Raw genomic sequence first — 17,051 nt, 5'->3', positions numbered from 1 at the left:
AAGAAAGGACTTTTCTCATCTATTCTGATCTTTAATCGCTTTATCGCATATTGGTCAAATGTTAGGAATGGCATATAAAGATTAGAAGATGTGGTATAATTGCCTATATATGAGACAACTTTCAACAAATGACCAAATGACGCGGCAAATGTAAGCAACTGCAGGTAATCGTGTGGCCTTCAATAATGACCTGAACTCATATCGTATATACTAGTAATCTGTAATAGACCCCAACATTGCAAAATGTTCAAAAGAAAATTCCTGATTTATGAAGAAAACAATAACCGAAAAAATAATAGGCTGTACTCAAAGACAATCTATAAATTACAGGCTCATGGCTTAGCTATAGGATAGACATATTAACTGCTAGTAGTCTGTTGTTATTTATGTATTATTGTCATTTTATTTATTTTCTTTTGTTACATCTTTTGACATCGGACTCGGATTTCTCTTGAACTGAATTTTAATGTGCGTATTGTTATGCGTTTACTTTTCTACATTGGCTAGAGGTATAGGGGGAGGGTTGAGATCTCATAAACATGTTTAACCCCTCCGCAATTTTGCGCCTGTCCCAAGTCAGGAGCCTCTGGCCATTGTTAGTCTTGCATGATTTTTAATTTTAGTTTCTTGTGTATAATTCGGAGTTTAGTATGACGTCCTTTATCACTGTACTAGTATACATATTTTTAGGGGCCAGCTGAAGGACACCTACGGGTGCGGGAATTCTCGCTACATTAAAGACCCACTGGTGGACTTCGGCTGTTGTCTGCTCTATAACGGGTTGTTGTTGCTTTGACACATTCCCCATTTCCTTTCTCAATTTTATATATATGATGTGGCGGTGTTGTGACAAGTGTATTTGCAAGCTGCTACCTTTCTTAACTAGGGACAGTTGTGTTTCAGCACAGCATAAGAACAAATAGTCAAACCTACTGAGTTGAAAAGACCCTATTTCTTGTGTTTTATATAGATTAGACCATTGGTTTACATTGTGACTTGGATGGAGAGTTGTCTCATTGACACTTATGGGTCATTATAAAAAAATTTAAAAAAAATATGTTATTTTGTCTTTTTAAGTCAGACATGAAAATATATCAACATAGCACTTGCATATATAAAAATATGAATGTTTTGTGATACACTAATCTATATACAGTTTATAATATGAGATGTTATAAAAACATCCTTTATGTTTTTTCTTAAACCCTTGGATATAGCCAGAATTAACTGCTATTTTTTTTTTTACTATAAATCCTTTTAGACCTGAAATAGCACTATTATTCATATCATTTGTTATTAGGATATATCACTTTTTATTGCAATTTGATACACATAGGCGGATCTAGGGGGGGGGGGGCTGGGGGGCCTGGGCCCCCTTTTCGTGGGAAAAATTTGGTTGATTATATAGGGAATCATTGAAGCATGACTGGAGCGCCCCCCCCCCCCCTTTAGGAAAAGTTCTGGATCCGCCACTGCTACATACAAACATGTTTTAATGATTTGGGAGGTGTATGTTGGTTTATAATAAAAAAAATCGCCAAAAGGAAAAGTCTCATTTTTAAGTCAATGTTGTAACCAAAAGACAAATTTGTAGGGTAAGAAATTAGCATGTTTTATGATAATGACCCTTATACATGAACCACATCTTCTTATATCTATGTAGTAGACATGTCATGTTTTCAAGTTTAGAATATCATCAGTCCACCACTATGGATTTAGTACACAAATGTCATACACAGTCTGAGAAAACATGACCTGAAAAGTCTTATTGTAAATTTTTTTATTTAAATTAAAGGAGCTAGATGGGTTGAGAAACTGGGAATCGAATGTATGCATCAAAATGCAAGCACAGCTACATGTATTTACTAACCAAGTGAAGATATTCACATATTTTAAAAGCTACTGAACTACAATCCGGATTTTAAACTTATTCGTATTCGCATTTGTTTCTGTTATTTTTCCTTTCCCTTTTGGGATACTTTGTTGTTATATTTTCGTCAACAACAAATTTTTGAATCAAGAATAATTTTTAGTTTGAATGTATTTGAACGTTTTGTTTTGAGTATATTTTTTTTAATAAATTGACAAAATAGTTCATATCTAATTCGATGATATAACCAAATAGAATATATAATTTCCTTCATTCAGTGTAGTATCCCTGTAATGGCTGAAACCAAAACATTCGAAAATCAAGAAAAAACTGCGATCAACATGCCTGGCCATTTGCCACTTTATGGCAGTCAAAAAATTGACACCGAAAAACAGCGGTATCCGCACTGCATTGTCTGGACACCTTTACCATGTATTACGTAAGCTACATTGTAATTTTCGTTTTACACACACTATAAAAAAGGGGGGATTTTTGTAAAAGCAAACATAAAATGTATATCTGTATGTATCATCGTATGCGGGTTTTGTTGTTGTTGTGATGAGCTACTTCAAATTGACCGAGTGGTATAAGCAGCCTGTCAGCTTTGAAGTTTTAAGTTCAAACCCTTTTAACCCTCTTGCTGCCAAGTTTTTTTTCTTGCTTTGTCGCGCCAACAGCATCTTGACGTTTCTCATCTGTGACGTTGCAAAACTTGTGCCTCTTTGTAGTCTAGAACTGCGCTTTCCCGTCGTCAATAGTTTTTCCCGCGTCAATGTAGCCGTAATTATGAAAAGCGATGTATAAGTTATTATACGGAAGTTATTGCTCTAAGATTGTCATAAACGGTGTTTTTAATACAACATTATTTAAAAATACATTTTTTTTACCTTGGAATATATTTTTTTTTTTATCTTTCTTGTCTTAAAATAAAGTGAAAATAATATACCAAATGCTATACTAGCTTTGAAGGCGACTTTGTTTTTATCTTTGTCAAGTGAAATGCATAAACGATTCTTAACCACCTATAAAATACTAAAATATTTATTCTCGTTTTTTTATTAGGTAATTGGTAAATACTGTAAAAACAACTCTCAAATCATTATATATAAACGACAAAAACAACGGCACCCAATGAAAATGAAAATAAAAACAAAACGTGTACAAATAATAAAAATAAATAAAATCTCCGAGCAGCTGTTCTATGATTCTATGAACTACTACTTGTTGTAAGGTATCAAACGTGTCAGATTAAAATTATCATGATTTCAATCCTTGATTCGGTAGGCGAGGAAATATTTTTTATATAAAAATTAATCTCCATATTCATTTTGCTTATTTTTTAATCATGTTACTTATTATTTTGTTGACCACTTATTGCTCAAAATTTTAGAGAATACGAATAAAAAAAAAACATAGTAAAAACGAGGGAATTCTCTAAAATAGTCTACAAGTGAACCTGAATCAATAATAATTCATTTTTATTTACTATGATAAAGTACACACTGTAATTGACATACACAAAATATCTTTAAAATCTGTTAATTGATAAATTGTTCTCTTTTCAACGTTCAGTAGCAAATAGTTCATGCAATATAAAGGACGTCTGAAATTCAATATACAATAAATATATTGCTCAGTCGTTCCTACAAAGTAAAAGATCTGTGATGAATGCCAGAAAAAGATGTTGCCACTGGGAAAGGATATCTATGATATATATGATAGGAATAGAAATCATTGTGTTTCCTACTAATTTAACATCCCCTATGATTTCGAATGAAAATAAACATTTTTAAGTCAGTGCTTCCATGATGAAACAGGTTTAAAATGTATTGAAATATCGTATGGCAATACAAGTACATCGGTTAACATGTGTGTATTTTTACAACAACAAAATATCCTAACTGAGATTTCAATCATGGTATTTGAGACCTAAATATATTATCCAGTTCTTTTAAATAAAGCGTGTATGGTGTATTGTGAATGAATATTAATATTTCGCGTAATCAAGTTTAGCAGTTACCCTTTTTATGATTATTTATCAGGGATAAGATTTTTGATTTATATGAGATATTCTGATTGATAGATGTACGAAAAAAAAGTAAAACAAATTTCTCGAAAGAATGCAACATTTTACATGAAAATGACGAACTAGATAATAAGTAATCACCTTAAATAAGTTGGTATTATAGTACTAACAAGCTTATGATCCTGTATCATTTCTTGACATCCGTTTTAAGTATACTTTTAAAGCATTTTATTCAGTTTTATTCATTCCCGCCAAAATCGCCCTTTTGACGCCGTCTTTTGACGTTGTCAGTACCCCTGAGTATTGTGACGTTACAATGGACCTTTGACGTTCTACACAATCAACAAGATTTGTGTGTAGAAGCCATAAATGTCCCTTTGGCAGCAAGAGGGTTAAATCATATCAAGGTGTTTTGACTCCAATATTTATTGACAAGTGTTGCTAGTTTACATTTTATCTGAAGAAATCCTGTGTTTCTCTTCATATACAGGTACTCTGGCTTCTTGTGCCACTTAAATATGTTAAAACTGATTGTCATGATAAAGCCAAGTTTATTGAAAAGGGCATAAACGCCAAAAAAAACAAACTTTTAAATGATGTTTTACACATGTATATGTATAGGTTTTAATTAATTGTTGAGATTGAAGTCTTTATAGTGATATATCATGATAGGGGTCTATGAATGATACCACAATATTATAATTTACCCAATCTGATGTCATTATGTACATGAATATAAAAGCATGTAAGATTCAGACCTAACTTATGTTTAACAATATAAAATATTGAGAATGTTTGTATTACATTTGTAAAATTGTTATGCTTTTTATTCCAGATGGCTGTTTCCAATTATCGGACATATGGGAATATGTACAAGTGCAGGTGTTATAAGAGACTTTGCTGGTCCTTATTTTGTCTCGGTAAATTTTTCAATGAGTTACCAATGATTCCTGGCTTAAAAAAATCTAGAAATGTGTCCTAAGACAAAATACTTAAAAACAAAACACTCTAAACTAAAATATTACTAATACTTTTCACTTCAAAATGACTAAGAAATGAGAAAAATAACACAACTTCAGACATGAACAATGATGAAAGAGGATTATTAAAATCAATTGCAAAACATGGTAAAACCACTTCATATGTTACTGCTATCATCCAAAACATGTTAAGACAAACTAAAACTGGTATGGTAGAGTATAAATGACAAATGTTATTGAACAACTTGTCTCATTTATGAATGTCCAACAATTTATATTCTTTTCTATGCAATGAGGAAAGTATTGAACAAATTGGATCGCAAAATGAAGAATCTTTTAACATTAAATTTTTAAAAGTTAGATACCGTAGCTACTCGCTTATAAGTCGATCCGCCTATAAGTCGGATGCCCTTTTCAGCTCCAAATTCTGAGGATTTAGTCTTGACCCTCGTATAAGTCGGACAAAATTTGGACATTTTTGTCTGCAGCTGACAGTTACTGAACGCCGGTAAAACCAATGCAAATCCAGGAATTATATTCATTTTCTGCATGAATGTTTGTTTGGTTTGAATTTAGTTGATGTTGATTATATAGTGTTATCACCACAAGGTTTAATAAGTGGTCAAAATTCCAATTGTTGGTTGAAGAAACTGCAACTGAAAGGAAATTGTAGAAATATACAAACTAAAAATCAACAGGTCACTTACATCTTATTGAAAATCAATTTTGGTTCCATATTAGAATATTAAATTGTCTCAAATAATTATGTATCTCTGTAATTGATATGTAAAAGATTAACTATTATTGTTATTTATTTTTAGGAAGATGACATGGCTTTTGGAAACCCTGTAAAGTAAGTATTGAGCCTAATAAAAGTGAAATTTACATTTGTTTTTTTTTTCCTGAGTAGTCAACGATAGTAATTGCCCTAAATACTGTTATAACACATTTCATATAAAAAGCTGTAACACATTTCAGGAAAGCTCTGTCATGTCTTATAATGACACATGTACATAAATATGCCTAATAGGTAAGGAAAGGTTCTGGATTTACATGTATAATTTGCCTCTTGGTGTCTTTAAAAGATTTTTAATTACTCTCCTTCATGTCCTTCAAAGATTAAACATAATGTTTAGGTTTTAGTAGTATTTCTTTTTCTTTAATTTATGAGCAAATATGTATTAAGCAAGACTGAAGTTTAAAATAAAAAAATAATTAAAAGGTATGACTATTTCTTAACTTAACAGATATTGGCAAATATGTATTAAGCAAGACTGAAGTTTAAAATAAAAAAATAATTAAAAGGTATGACTATTTCTTAAATTAACAGATATTGGCAGCTAGACTTGGGTAAAGTAAACAATGGTAAAGAAGCATGGGATCGTGGTGTGATGGACTCTTGTGAAGAATATAAACACAGAATGGTAGGTGTATATCTTAAGGGGGTAGACCTTGGTTCAGGGAGATAACTCTTTAAATCAGTTAAGCGTTTGTAAAAGTCAAGTTCATCAATGTTTTTTAAGCATTTACCTGAAACAGATTAAAAATAATCTATGTAACCTCAGAGCTCCAGATAAGCTGCGTATTTGCGTGATCACGCAATACAAATAATAAAAAAACCCAATGCAATTGCCCATTGCAGGGTTCAATAACCCAATTAATTCAAAGGAAAACCCAATTGTATACCAAAACCATGAGTTCTCCACCCTTTTATTGGCTACAATTTGCGTTGTTTACCCTTATATAAATCTGTTTACATTCGTCGCGTAAACTTGTTTTTATTTTTTATAATATTTATAATTGGAAATTTCCTTTCGTTCTAAAAATAGATCCCTGCATCAAGTAGCTGAAATAGGTCCCTGTTAGAGTTTGCTGTTGCTCAATAGGTACACGTGTTTTTGAAAACATTTCGATCTTCTCGACGTCTATCCAATTAGCGTGTGTCATGTAGTCATATTTTTTTCGCATTGCTCGGGATTTATCATAACAAACATTGAATTAAAACGAAAGTGAATGTTCGGTTAAGGTTTATGTACCCTTCTGTAGCCATTTTTGTACGAATTTTTCAAACCTCAATTGTATCAAAACTAAAGATATAATAAATAATAGAGATAGGCCATTTAGCATGTTTAGTACATGTTCCAAGGGGAAACTTGATGCAAAGCATTATTTTTTACTGTTTCATTGCATTTGATAGAAAAAGAGGACTTTGTGGCAAATAAATCAAGATTTTTATAGAAAATCCACAGCCTTAAATACAGAGATTTTTGTTATAAAATTTGAAACATAAATTACTCACTTGATTTTCTATGATGTGCTAGTGTTTATTTTTTACAAAAAGTTCTATTAAGTAACCTGTAAATTCCAAAACACCTCGTGCTGAGTCACTAAAGTCGAGCGCACCCTAAAAGGTGTACTTGATTTTGGCCATATTTATACTTGTCATAACCAATAACTACATTTATAAACTTGTTTTCAGGAAATCAATGCTAGCACTGCATGCAATAATCCTATATCTATCAGTCATCAAATTGCCAAATATGAGAGTACAAGGATAAAGGCTGTGGATTTTCTATACAAATCTTGATTTATTTGCCACAAAGTCCTCTTTTTCTATTAAATGCAATGGAACAGTAAAAAATAATGCTTTGCATCAAGTTTCCCCTTGGAATATGTACAAAATGGCCTATCTCTATTATTCATAATATCTGTAGTTTTGATACAATTGAAGTTTGAAAAGTTCGTACAAAAATTGCTACAGAAGGGTACATTAACCTTAAAATATTGAATAGAAGCATGTTTTCTGCTTCTTTTGAAAAGCTGAGGGAAAGTTATGATGATAAAAAGACTCAGCCAGTGTTTTAAGGAAGCCGTCGAACACACGGGCGTGTGTGCGTACCTTTACGAGAACATTGCTAAGGGAGCTACCATTTGATTTTTATGGGGGGGCTAGGATGAAAAATTTTGTCCTGCATTTTTTTTTTAGCTGTAATCTCTGTCCTGCCTTTTTATTTTTCACTCTGTTTGGTCCTGCTTTTTTTTTTAAGTTTATCCTGACTTTTTTTTACCTAAATTGTCGTCCTGACTTTTTTTTTTGGCAATTGTCTCATCCTGCCTTTTTTTTTACTCAAAACTCCTGTCCTGCCTATTTTTTTCAAATTTCATCCTAGCCCCCCATAAAAATCAAATGGTAGCTCCCTTATAAAAACAGGGTTTCCTCAAAAAGAAATCAGTTGGAAAAAGTGAAAGGCCAAACACTTGAGGCCAAATCAATTATGACATGATAAAGCATCAGAAACCAAAAGTTCTAATAAAAGACAACTAAACCCAGATTTATGAAAATTGGAATAAAACAAAAACATTCAAGTATAATTAGAGTTTATAAACTATTTTTTGTTTCATTTTACAGGCTGGTCTCAGAATTTATTATATAAAGGTATAAGACAAGTGCCTGTGAATACACATCCGTTTTATACAGTATATATATATATATGAGAAAATACAAAACTGGCAGAAGGTTTGAAACGGAACAAAAATTAAACCTATAATTGCTCCTCAGTGAATAAACCAAATAAAACAGCTAAACAAAGAAAGAAACATATTTAAGATGGAAAAAAATCTGGGGTTGATATTGCCTAAATATTCAATATTGTGTTGATGAAAAAACCCAATACAATAAGGAGCTTGGTGGTGAAAAACCCAATTTGATATTAACATGAGGGGTGAATTGGAATTGATAATGCAATCAAAAAACTTTATCACCCAATTATATAAGAAAATGGTGGGTAAAAAACCCAATTTGTGAATTCTTATCTGGAGCTCTGTAACCTAGAAGCTTAGAATATGTTTTTGAAAATGGTTGACACAAACGTACTGATGATTTTAAGAGTTATTTCCCTTAACCTAGGTATACCTCCTTAAGCTAAGGAATATGTTATTATTCTGTTGGGTTGTTTTATCATTTAATTATTTACATTTATCACATCATTTCTTTATACTAGTTCAGAATAATTTGTTTTGTGTAAAATATTACAAAATGAGTTGTTGAAATATATTACATACAATTCCATGAATTAAAGAAATTATCCAATGGACCTTGAAGCGGTGTCTCTCAGTACACTGTTTAAATAAGGAGGACAGCTACCTTAGTTATTACAAAATGCACCAGAATCATATTTTTTGTGTACATGTATACTGAATACATAAACTTTTTCTTGATTTTTTTTAACAAAAATATCTATACTGAGATTATAAAGCAGAACATACAACAGCTCAATAAGTCATTGCTTGACTATCACATTTATTTTTGATTTACCACTTTCTGACAGAAGTTAAACAGTTGCCTGCAAACAAATAATTATTTGTATCATTTCAAAGTAGTAAATCTGTTCTGTTGTATATAAGAATGGGAAGATGTGGTATTATTTGTTAACTATCCACCAAATGACACTGATATAAGCAAATAACGACGCAGTATCCACAAAAAAAAATCATCTTTTAAAAATGAACAAATAAAATATGTTACAGGCATTTCTTAAAAATGAATAATAACCATGGATTCACATGATTAATGTCAAATTGTTCAAAATATTTGAAGAAATAAAACAAAACATCTGTTATAACAATTTGTAAGAATGTTTATTTAAGCATAATTTCAATTTGGGTACACCTCATTACAGAATCCTGGATCTTTTAGAGGCTGGTTCAAACCAATTTTTTCAATGATTCAATATGGAATAAAATTTAGATTGGTGCAAATATATAGTAGATAATTAGGATATATCTACAAAATAATCCCAAAATGGAACATTTTGTCTGGATCATATATAAACGTATGTGAACAAACAGGCAAAATAGGTGCAATTTGGGTACTTTCACATTGTAGTTTGTACATGTATAAGTGAATAAACAGCTCCACTGACTCCTTTCTAGTTTTGTTTTGGACTGATACACTATTTTATAAATATGTAGTCTATAAATGGTTTTCAAAGGGTTTAGAATGAAGGAGTGCAGCCTTTTATCCAACCTTAATCACAGTTATGGTTTTATTTATATATATTTTGAAGAGAGGTGGATTTATTTATTTTTAGCTCACCTGACCTGAAAGGTCAAGTGAGCTTTTCTCATCACTTGGTGTCCGGCGTCCTGCGTCCGTAAACTTTTACAAAAATCTTCTCCTCTGAAACTATAGCTACTGGGGCAAATTTAACCAAACTTGGCCACAATCATCCTTGGGGTATTTAGTTTAAAAAATATATCTGATGACCTGGCCATCCAACCAAGATGGCCGCCATGGCTAAAAATAGAACACAGGGGTAAAATGTATAATTTGGCTTATATCTTTAAAACCAAAGCATGAAGAGCAAATCTGACATGATTAAAATTGTCAAAATCTATCTGCTCTGAAATTTTCAGACGAATCAGACAACCTGTTGTTGGGTTGCTGCCCCTGAATTGGTAATTTTATGGAAATTTTGCAGTTTTTGGTTATTATCTTGAATACTATTATAGATAGAGATAAACTGTAAACAGCAATAATGTTCAGCAAAGTAAGACCTACAAATAAGTCAAACATAACCAAAATTGTCTGTCAACCCCTTAAGGAGTTATTGCCCTTTATAGTTAAGTTTAACAACTTTTTCATCATTTTTTGTAACTTGTACAAAAATCTTCTTCTCTGAAACTACTGGGCCAAATTTAAACTAACTTGGCCACAATCATAATTGTGGTATATAGTTTAAAAAATGTGTCTGATGACCCCACCTACCAAACAAAATGCCGGACATGGCTAAAATTAGAACATAGTGGTAAAATGCAGTTTTTGCTTTATATCTTTGAAACTAAGACATTTAGGGCAAATCTTTCAAGATTTAAATGTCCATCAGAATAAGATCTATCCCCTCACAAATTTTCAGATGAATCCTACAACCCATTGTTGGGTTGCTGCCCTAAAATTGGTAATTTTAAGGAAAAATTGCAGTTTTTGGTTATTATCTTGAATACTATTATAGATAGAGATAAACCGTAAACAGCAATAATGCAGCAAAGTAAGATCTACAAATAAGTCACATGACCAAAATTGTCAGAGAACCCCTTAAGGAGTTATTGTCCTTTAAAGTCAATATTGAACACTTTTTCATCATTTTTGTAACTTAAACTCCATGTGGTGAACCAACGCCTGTGTGAATCATTTCGTAAGAGTCCCTGAAGTGGATACCTTGGTATGCAGGGTTGTCAAGTTATGAAAATAAATTTCCCCACTTTGAGTACTTCAGGGATTAATTTCTGTATAAAAATTGTCCTGATGAAGCCTGACTTGCAGGCGAAACATGTAGACCATAGCAAATAAAATTGCAGACCATTCGATGTGATGTTGTCAATTTTGGGTATTATTTTAATGTTGCATTTATTTGCATAACTTGACAACCCCGCATACCAAGGTATCCACTTCAGGGACTCTAACAAAATGATTCACACAGGCGTTGGTTCACCACATGGAGTTTAATTTGTTATTAATTTTTGTGAACCCCTGCATCCGAAAGGAACCGCCTTGCTACACGCGCCGATCTACAGGCCACCAGCATATACATGGACCAAGGAATATTACATACTTGCGACGAAATAACAACTGAACCAAGATAACCAAGATGTCCAATACCACCTTAACATCTATAAATGATAGCAGATATTATTATGATAGTAGAAGAGATGTACCACGGGCGCCGATCTTAAAGGAACTTGCTAGGAATTCATAACCATGCCATTAAACAGACCAACTACTGCAGACGATCCAACAATTATATAGAGTCACTAAATAATTTAAAATAAGGGAGCAATTTTTGACAATTTTATTTTCCATAGCGGCGACCATAATCTTCCTATTGTTGCCGACGCGCTAGGAAGTAGTAACCTCCAACAATGGCCAGGTTGGAAGAGAAGCCTTGCGAAGTGGTAGGAACCATGGAAAGTTCGTCCAATTAGATACCAAGCCTTTAGAACAATTTCATGTATCATATAATAGTAAAACGAACTCAAGTTACATTGTAAACAAACTTTAATTTTCTTAATTTTCTATATTTATCTTTATATCTATTTATAACTCTGTATTGCTACTTTCACTTTTCATTGTTTCTCTCACCATGACGACGTCAAATTTCACCACTTTGAGTACTTCAGGGATTAATATCTGTATAAAAATTGTCCTGATGAAGCCTGCCTTGCAGGCGAAACATGTAGACCATAGCAAATAAAATTGCAGACCATTCGAAGTGTTGTTGTCAATTTTGGGTATTATTTTTGTAACTTGTACAAAAATCTTCTTTTTTAAAACTATGGACCAAATTTAACCAAACTTGGCCACAATCATTACTATGGTATCTATTTTTAAAAAAGTGTCTGATAACCCAGCCTACCAACCAAGATGGCCGACATCAGTAAATACAGTAACAGGTGAGCAACACAGGCTCTTTAGAGCCTCTAGTGTTATTTCCCAATCAATGTGTTTCTATTGTACATGTACTATTGTAATTTATGCCCTTTTGAAAAATGAAATATTGTTTGAACTAAAATTGCGTATGAAATTTAATCAGTCTCTTTTTTTTCAGCATAATTTATTTTGTGACAATTGCCATTCCCACGTTGCCATGGCACTAAACACAATGAAATACAATGGTAAAACATCATTCAACATGGTCAACCTTTGTTTTTATATGTTACTGTATGGAAAATACACAAAGTAAGTTCAAATATATTTTATTTTTATTACATAAGGAATTATTGATTTTATATATATATATGAGTGTCACTTATTGTACAGTTGTAAGTTTCCAAGTCTCAATAAATACATTTTTATAGATATTCTGAAGATGTCAATGAAGGCTTCTGGCATAATGTCATCATTTGTAAGCTTTGACACTGTCTTAAATCATGTGTTTTGGACTTTTGGTGTTGTAACTTCCACATTTTTAAGAGAAAACAAAAGTCAAAACTGGGAATACTGCCTAAGTATTAAGTTAAGATAAATATTCACTTCTTTTCTCTTACTATGAACAACAAATTTATTTTGTAAAAAAGTATTTCTTTACTTCTAACAACAAAATTATTGTATTTAAAGTTATCTGTATATTTTATTTTACTGAACACCATTTTGTCACAGGTATCAGTTATCACGATTGTAAAAAGTTAACAATTATAGTTCAAAGTATGGCCTTCAAAACAGAGTCTTGGCTCAAACCAAACAGCAAGCTTAAAAGGGCCCCAAAATGTGTGGAAAACAATTCAAACAGGAAAAAAACAAGGGTTCTAACCTGTAAAAGAAATGAAAAAAAATATTTTAAAAATCTATAATCCACACCAGCAAACAACAACCCCTGAACTTTGTAACAGGCTCCTGACCAAGCATATTTTATTTGTAATTTTGTCTCGGTATCAATTTGTTCCTACATGTAATTACTTTATTATTATTTTTCAGTACATGTGGATTTTTGAAGACCTGGTTACCATTCTTGATCTTTGTTGGCATAATATTGGCAGTTGTCTTGACAACATCATTGTGAACATCAAATCTCTTATCGTGAACGACTGTGATATTTTGTAGAAATTATTTATTTTATTTTTGTTCGAATGATATCCTGGTAATATGCATGTTGTCTGACTTAAATTTCAATTAAAAGAAATACAGTTTGATCATTAATAGAGAAACAGTAGACAATGAAATACATGGGAAAAATCATTCAAGCTTTTCTTATCACTTGGTGTCCGTTGTCGTTAACTTTTACAAAAATCTTCTCCTCTGAAACTACTTGACCAAATTTAACCAAACTTGGCCACATTCATCATTAGGCTATCTAGTTTTAAAAAAATGTGTCTGATGACCCTGTCAGCGAAACCAAGATGGACGACATGGCTAAAAATAGTACATAGGGTAAAATGCAGTTTTTGGCTCATATATCTTAAACCAAAGCTTTTAGAGCAAATCTGCTGTGAATAAAATTGTTCATTAGGTTAAGATCTATCTGCCCTGATATTTTCAGACCAATCAGGCAACTTGTTGTTGGGTTGCTGCCCCTAAATTGGTAATTTTAAGAAATTTTTGCAGCTTTTGGTAATTATCTTGAATATTATTACAGATAGAGATAAACTGTAAACAGCAATAATGCATATCAAAGTAAGAGCTACAAATAAGTCAACATGACCAAAGTGGTCAATTGACCCCATAAGGAGTTATTGCCCTTTTTTGTTACAATTTTCATAAATTTTGTAATTTTTTACAAAATATTTTCCACTCTCACATTCTGGGCTAATTTCATTATATATAGAGATAAGATAAGGAGCAAGATTGTTCAGTAAAGTAAGATCTACAAACACATCACCCATCACCAACACCAAAACACAATTTTGTCATGATTCCAACTGTGTCCTTTGTTTAATATGCACATAAACCAAGGTGAGCGACACATTCTTTAGAGCCTCTAGTTTCATGTTTTTCTTGGAACCTTTTTTTAAATAATTATTCAAATGATACAAATGTAAAACTTTTATTAGATGAGACAACAGTCTACAGGCTGTATTAAAAAAAACTTTAACAAACACAGCTTTTCTCCTGGAAGGTAAAATCAAAACATTGTATTTAGTATTTTGTTTATATTGTGTGTTATGTAGAAAATGTTCTTTTCGTTTGTTATGATTATTTGCTAATTTTGCTGTTTGAAATCCAAAATTAACTGCATATTGATGCATATTTTTGTTATATAAATATTTGTTGTCTATATTCAGTGAAAATAATATAATAAGAATAATATTTTAATTGCAAACGCAAACAAAATTCTGATGAACTATTATTTAGAAAAAATACATTTACTGATATAAAAGTTAAAATATTAAATTTCCATTTATATCAAATTTTGCTAATTTATTTTACCATTGGAGTAAAATTGAGTTGTGCCCCTTTCTTTACAGTTAGATGTTAAGAATCTATAGACACGCCATGTTACACTAGATGACAATTTGAGTTGTAAGCATAATATGATTGACAATAAATTGTTTTCAAGTACTGTAAATATGGTGGGGAAAATATTTGTATTTTCTTTCCATATTTCATTATCATGTATTGTATTTTGTAGCTTCATTACCTTACTTATATGATCAAATGCAATTGTTTTAAATCTGTGATAATATCATAGGAGAAATTTTACACTACTAGTAGCCAGATTCAAATCTTAATCTTTCAAAATAAGAACTGGATAAAAAAAGCAAATATGACAATTTAAAAAAATCCTGAATTAAACTTCCTGATTTAAACAGATTGATTGTACTGGGTACATGGTGTAAGTTTGATTTGAAAAGGAAATTAAATGAGTATTACACAAAAATACCAGCCAAGTAAAGTATATAAAAACAAACAGGTATAAAAATATGTCAAGTATAAGAAACATCTTCTGTATAAACAGACACAAATTAAAAGATAATGATAAATATAAATAAATCATTGATAAAAAAGAACTTGTATAAGTTACCAACTTAGCTTGCAATATAATTATCATGATAATAGAGTTGGTAAATATTGTACAAGCGGTCACAGGAAAGAGAATAGGAATTGCAATTTACTAACAATTGATAGAATTACTATCAAGACACATCTTATTTTTTAAAACATTGTGTATTATTAAGTTATCATTCTTCATTTTCAGTACAAGATGAATCTTGTAATAATCATGTTAAGAATCATTTCATATTATTTTGTATTAAATGTATTATAATATATTAATGTTTTTCAAATATTTTTTAATAAAGTGTATATGTTGGTGTAAATGTTTTGAAGTTTTTATTCTTTTGTAACAAAATTAAATGGGAACAATAATAAAAGGTTAGTATTGGTATGTATGACAGGTAAGCTAGACTCAAATCAACTATCCAAGTATCAAGTTAGCTATTCTCATCACTTTTAATTTGGTTATGGCATTCTTGTCTATTCACTTTTACAAAGATAATTTCCTCTTGTCAAATCAAACTTGACCACAATCATCATTCAAAAAATTGTCATAATATACTCATATGATCTGGTTTGCCAAGCAACATAGTCTTATGAATAAAAATAGAAAATGGGATAGATCGATTTGATAATTGCAATATATAGAGAAAATCTGACAGCAGTAATGTTCAGAAAAACTGTACCAGCAGAATTGGAAGCATTGGGTTACACCTTGTGTAAGGCCCAGTACATGGCTAAGGACCGAGATAAATGGTGGCAATTTGTTGTTGCCTTATGTCCCACTGGGGATGAAGAGGATAATGAAGAAAGTAATGTTCAGAATGATGCGATCTACCTAATTTTAAATTACTTCTTATCAAAGTACTTGTAAAGCGATTTGTTAGCCATATTTGCTGTATAGTATGATTGTAAGGTCTGCATGTTTGTTTAGCAGAGTTTATATGAACTAAAGTTAATTTTCATGGTTCATTGGTCAAATTCCAGTTTTCCCCATTAAGTGTGTTTATTAGATAGAATGTGGAATACATGAAATGATACATGTAGTACGATGTACTACATGTCTGTCTGGCGTGTGTTATCTTATAATAACTTGATCTCCTTTTCATTGTTATTTAGTCAATGTTCAAAAGGTCAACACTATTTGGGGTATGGAATTAGTGTAAGCTGCACCCGTCTATCTGACCTTTACTGTAAAGTTGATGTGATACTTGAAGTAAAACCTTTATCTTTAAAATTTCCAACAGTAAATAAATCAATTCGTAAAGCAAGCGAAATATTTAAGGGTGTGCATCCCTTTTCCTCCATCTGAATAGGAACGTTGCAGGGCCAGTATTTAGCACCAAAGGCAACGGAAGAGAGGCGCTTGCAAAAAAAAGGAAAATAACAAAATAGCGAAATACGAGGAAAATTCAAAACGGAAAATCCGTTATCAAATGACAAAAGCTCGAACACATCAAACGAATGGATAACAACTGTCATACTCCTGACTTGGTACAGGCAATTTCTTCGCATAAAATTAAACTATATTGACAGCGATGTGTGCACAAAACAAACAGACCCAACAGGTAAAAATGTCAAAAATGTGTTATAAACTTAATCACTATCAAACAAACAAAGAATCACAAAAAGGGATATAAACAAAGCATATTGATAAAAATGAAAGACAAAGGAGGGACATGCAAACTA

At 31.5% G+C, this 17,051-nt stretch overlaps 1 protein-coding gene across 1 annotated transcript; it reads left to right on the top strand.

Annotated features, from left to right (window-relative positions):
- The first annotated feature begins 2,143 nt into the window (after positions 1-2,143).
- On the top strand, positions 2,144-15,685 carry LOC139501233 (transmembrane protein 222-like). The gene is made up of 6 exons (XM_071290232.1): positions 2,144-2,309; positions 4,732-4,816; positions 5,698-5,729; positions 6,207-6,300; positions 12,481-12,611; positions 13,347-15,685. Exons 1-6 carry the CDS (start codon positions 2,164-2,166, stop codon positions 13,429-13,431), a joined length of 573 nt encoding a protein of 190 aa, XP_071146333.1. The 5' UTR covers positions 2,144-2,163; the 3' UTR covers positions 13,432-15,685.
- The last annotated feature ends 1,366 nt before the right edge of the window (positions 15,686-17,051 follow it).

The sequence above is a fragment of the Mytilus edulis genome, chromosome 13 (genome assembly GCF_963676685.1).
Source record: "Mytilus edulis chromosome 13, xbMytEdul2.2, whole genome shotgun sequence".
NCBI lineage: Eukaryota > Metazoa > Mollusca > Bivalvia > Mytilida > Mytilidae > Mytilus > Mytilus edulis.
Note: the sequence above shows the minus strand (reverse complement) of the source record. Positions and strands in the feature narration are given on the sequence as shown.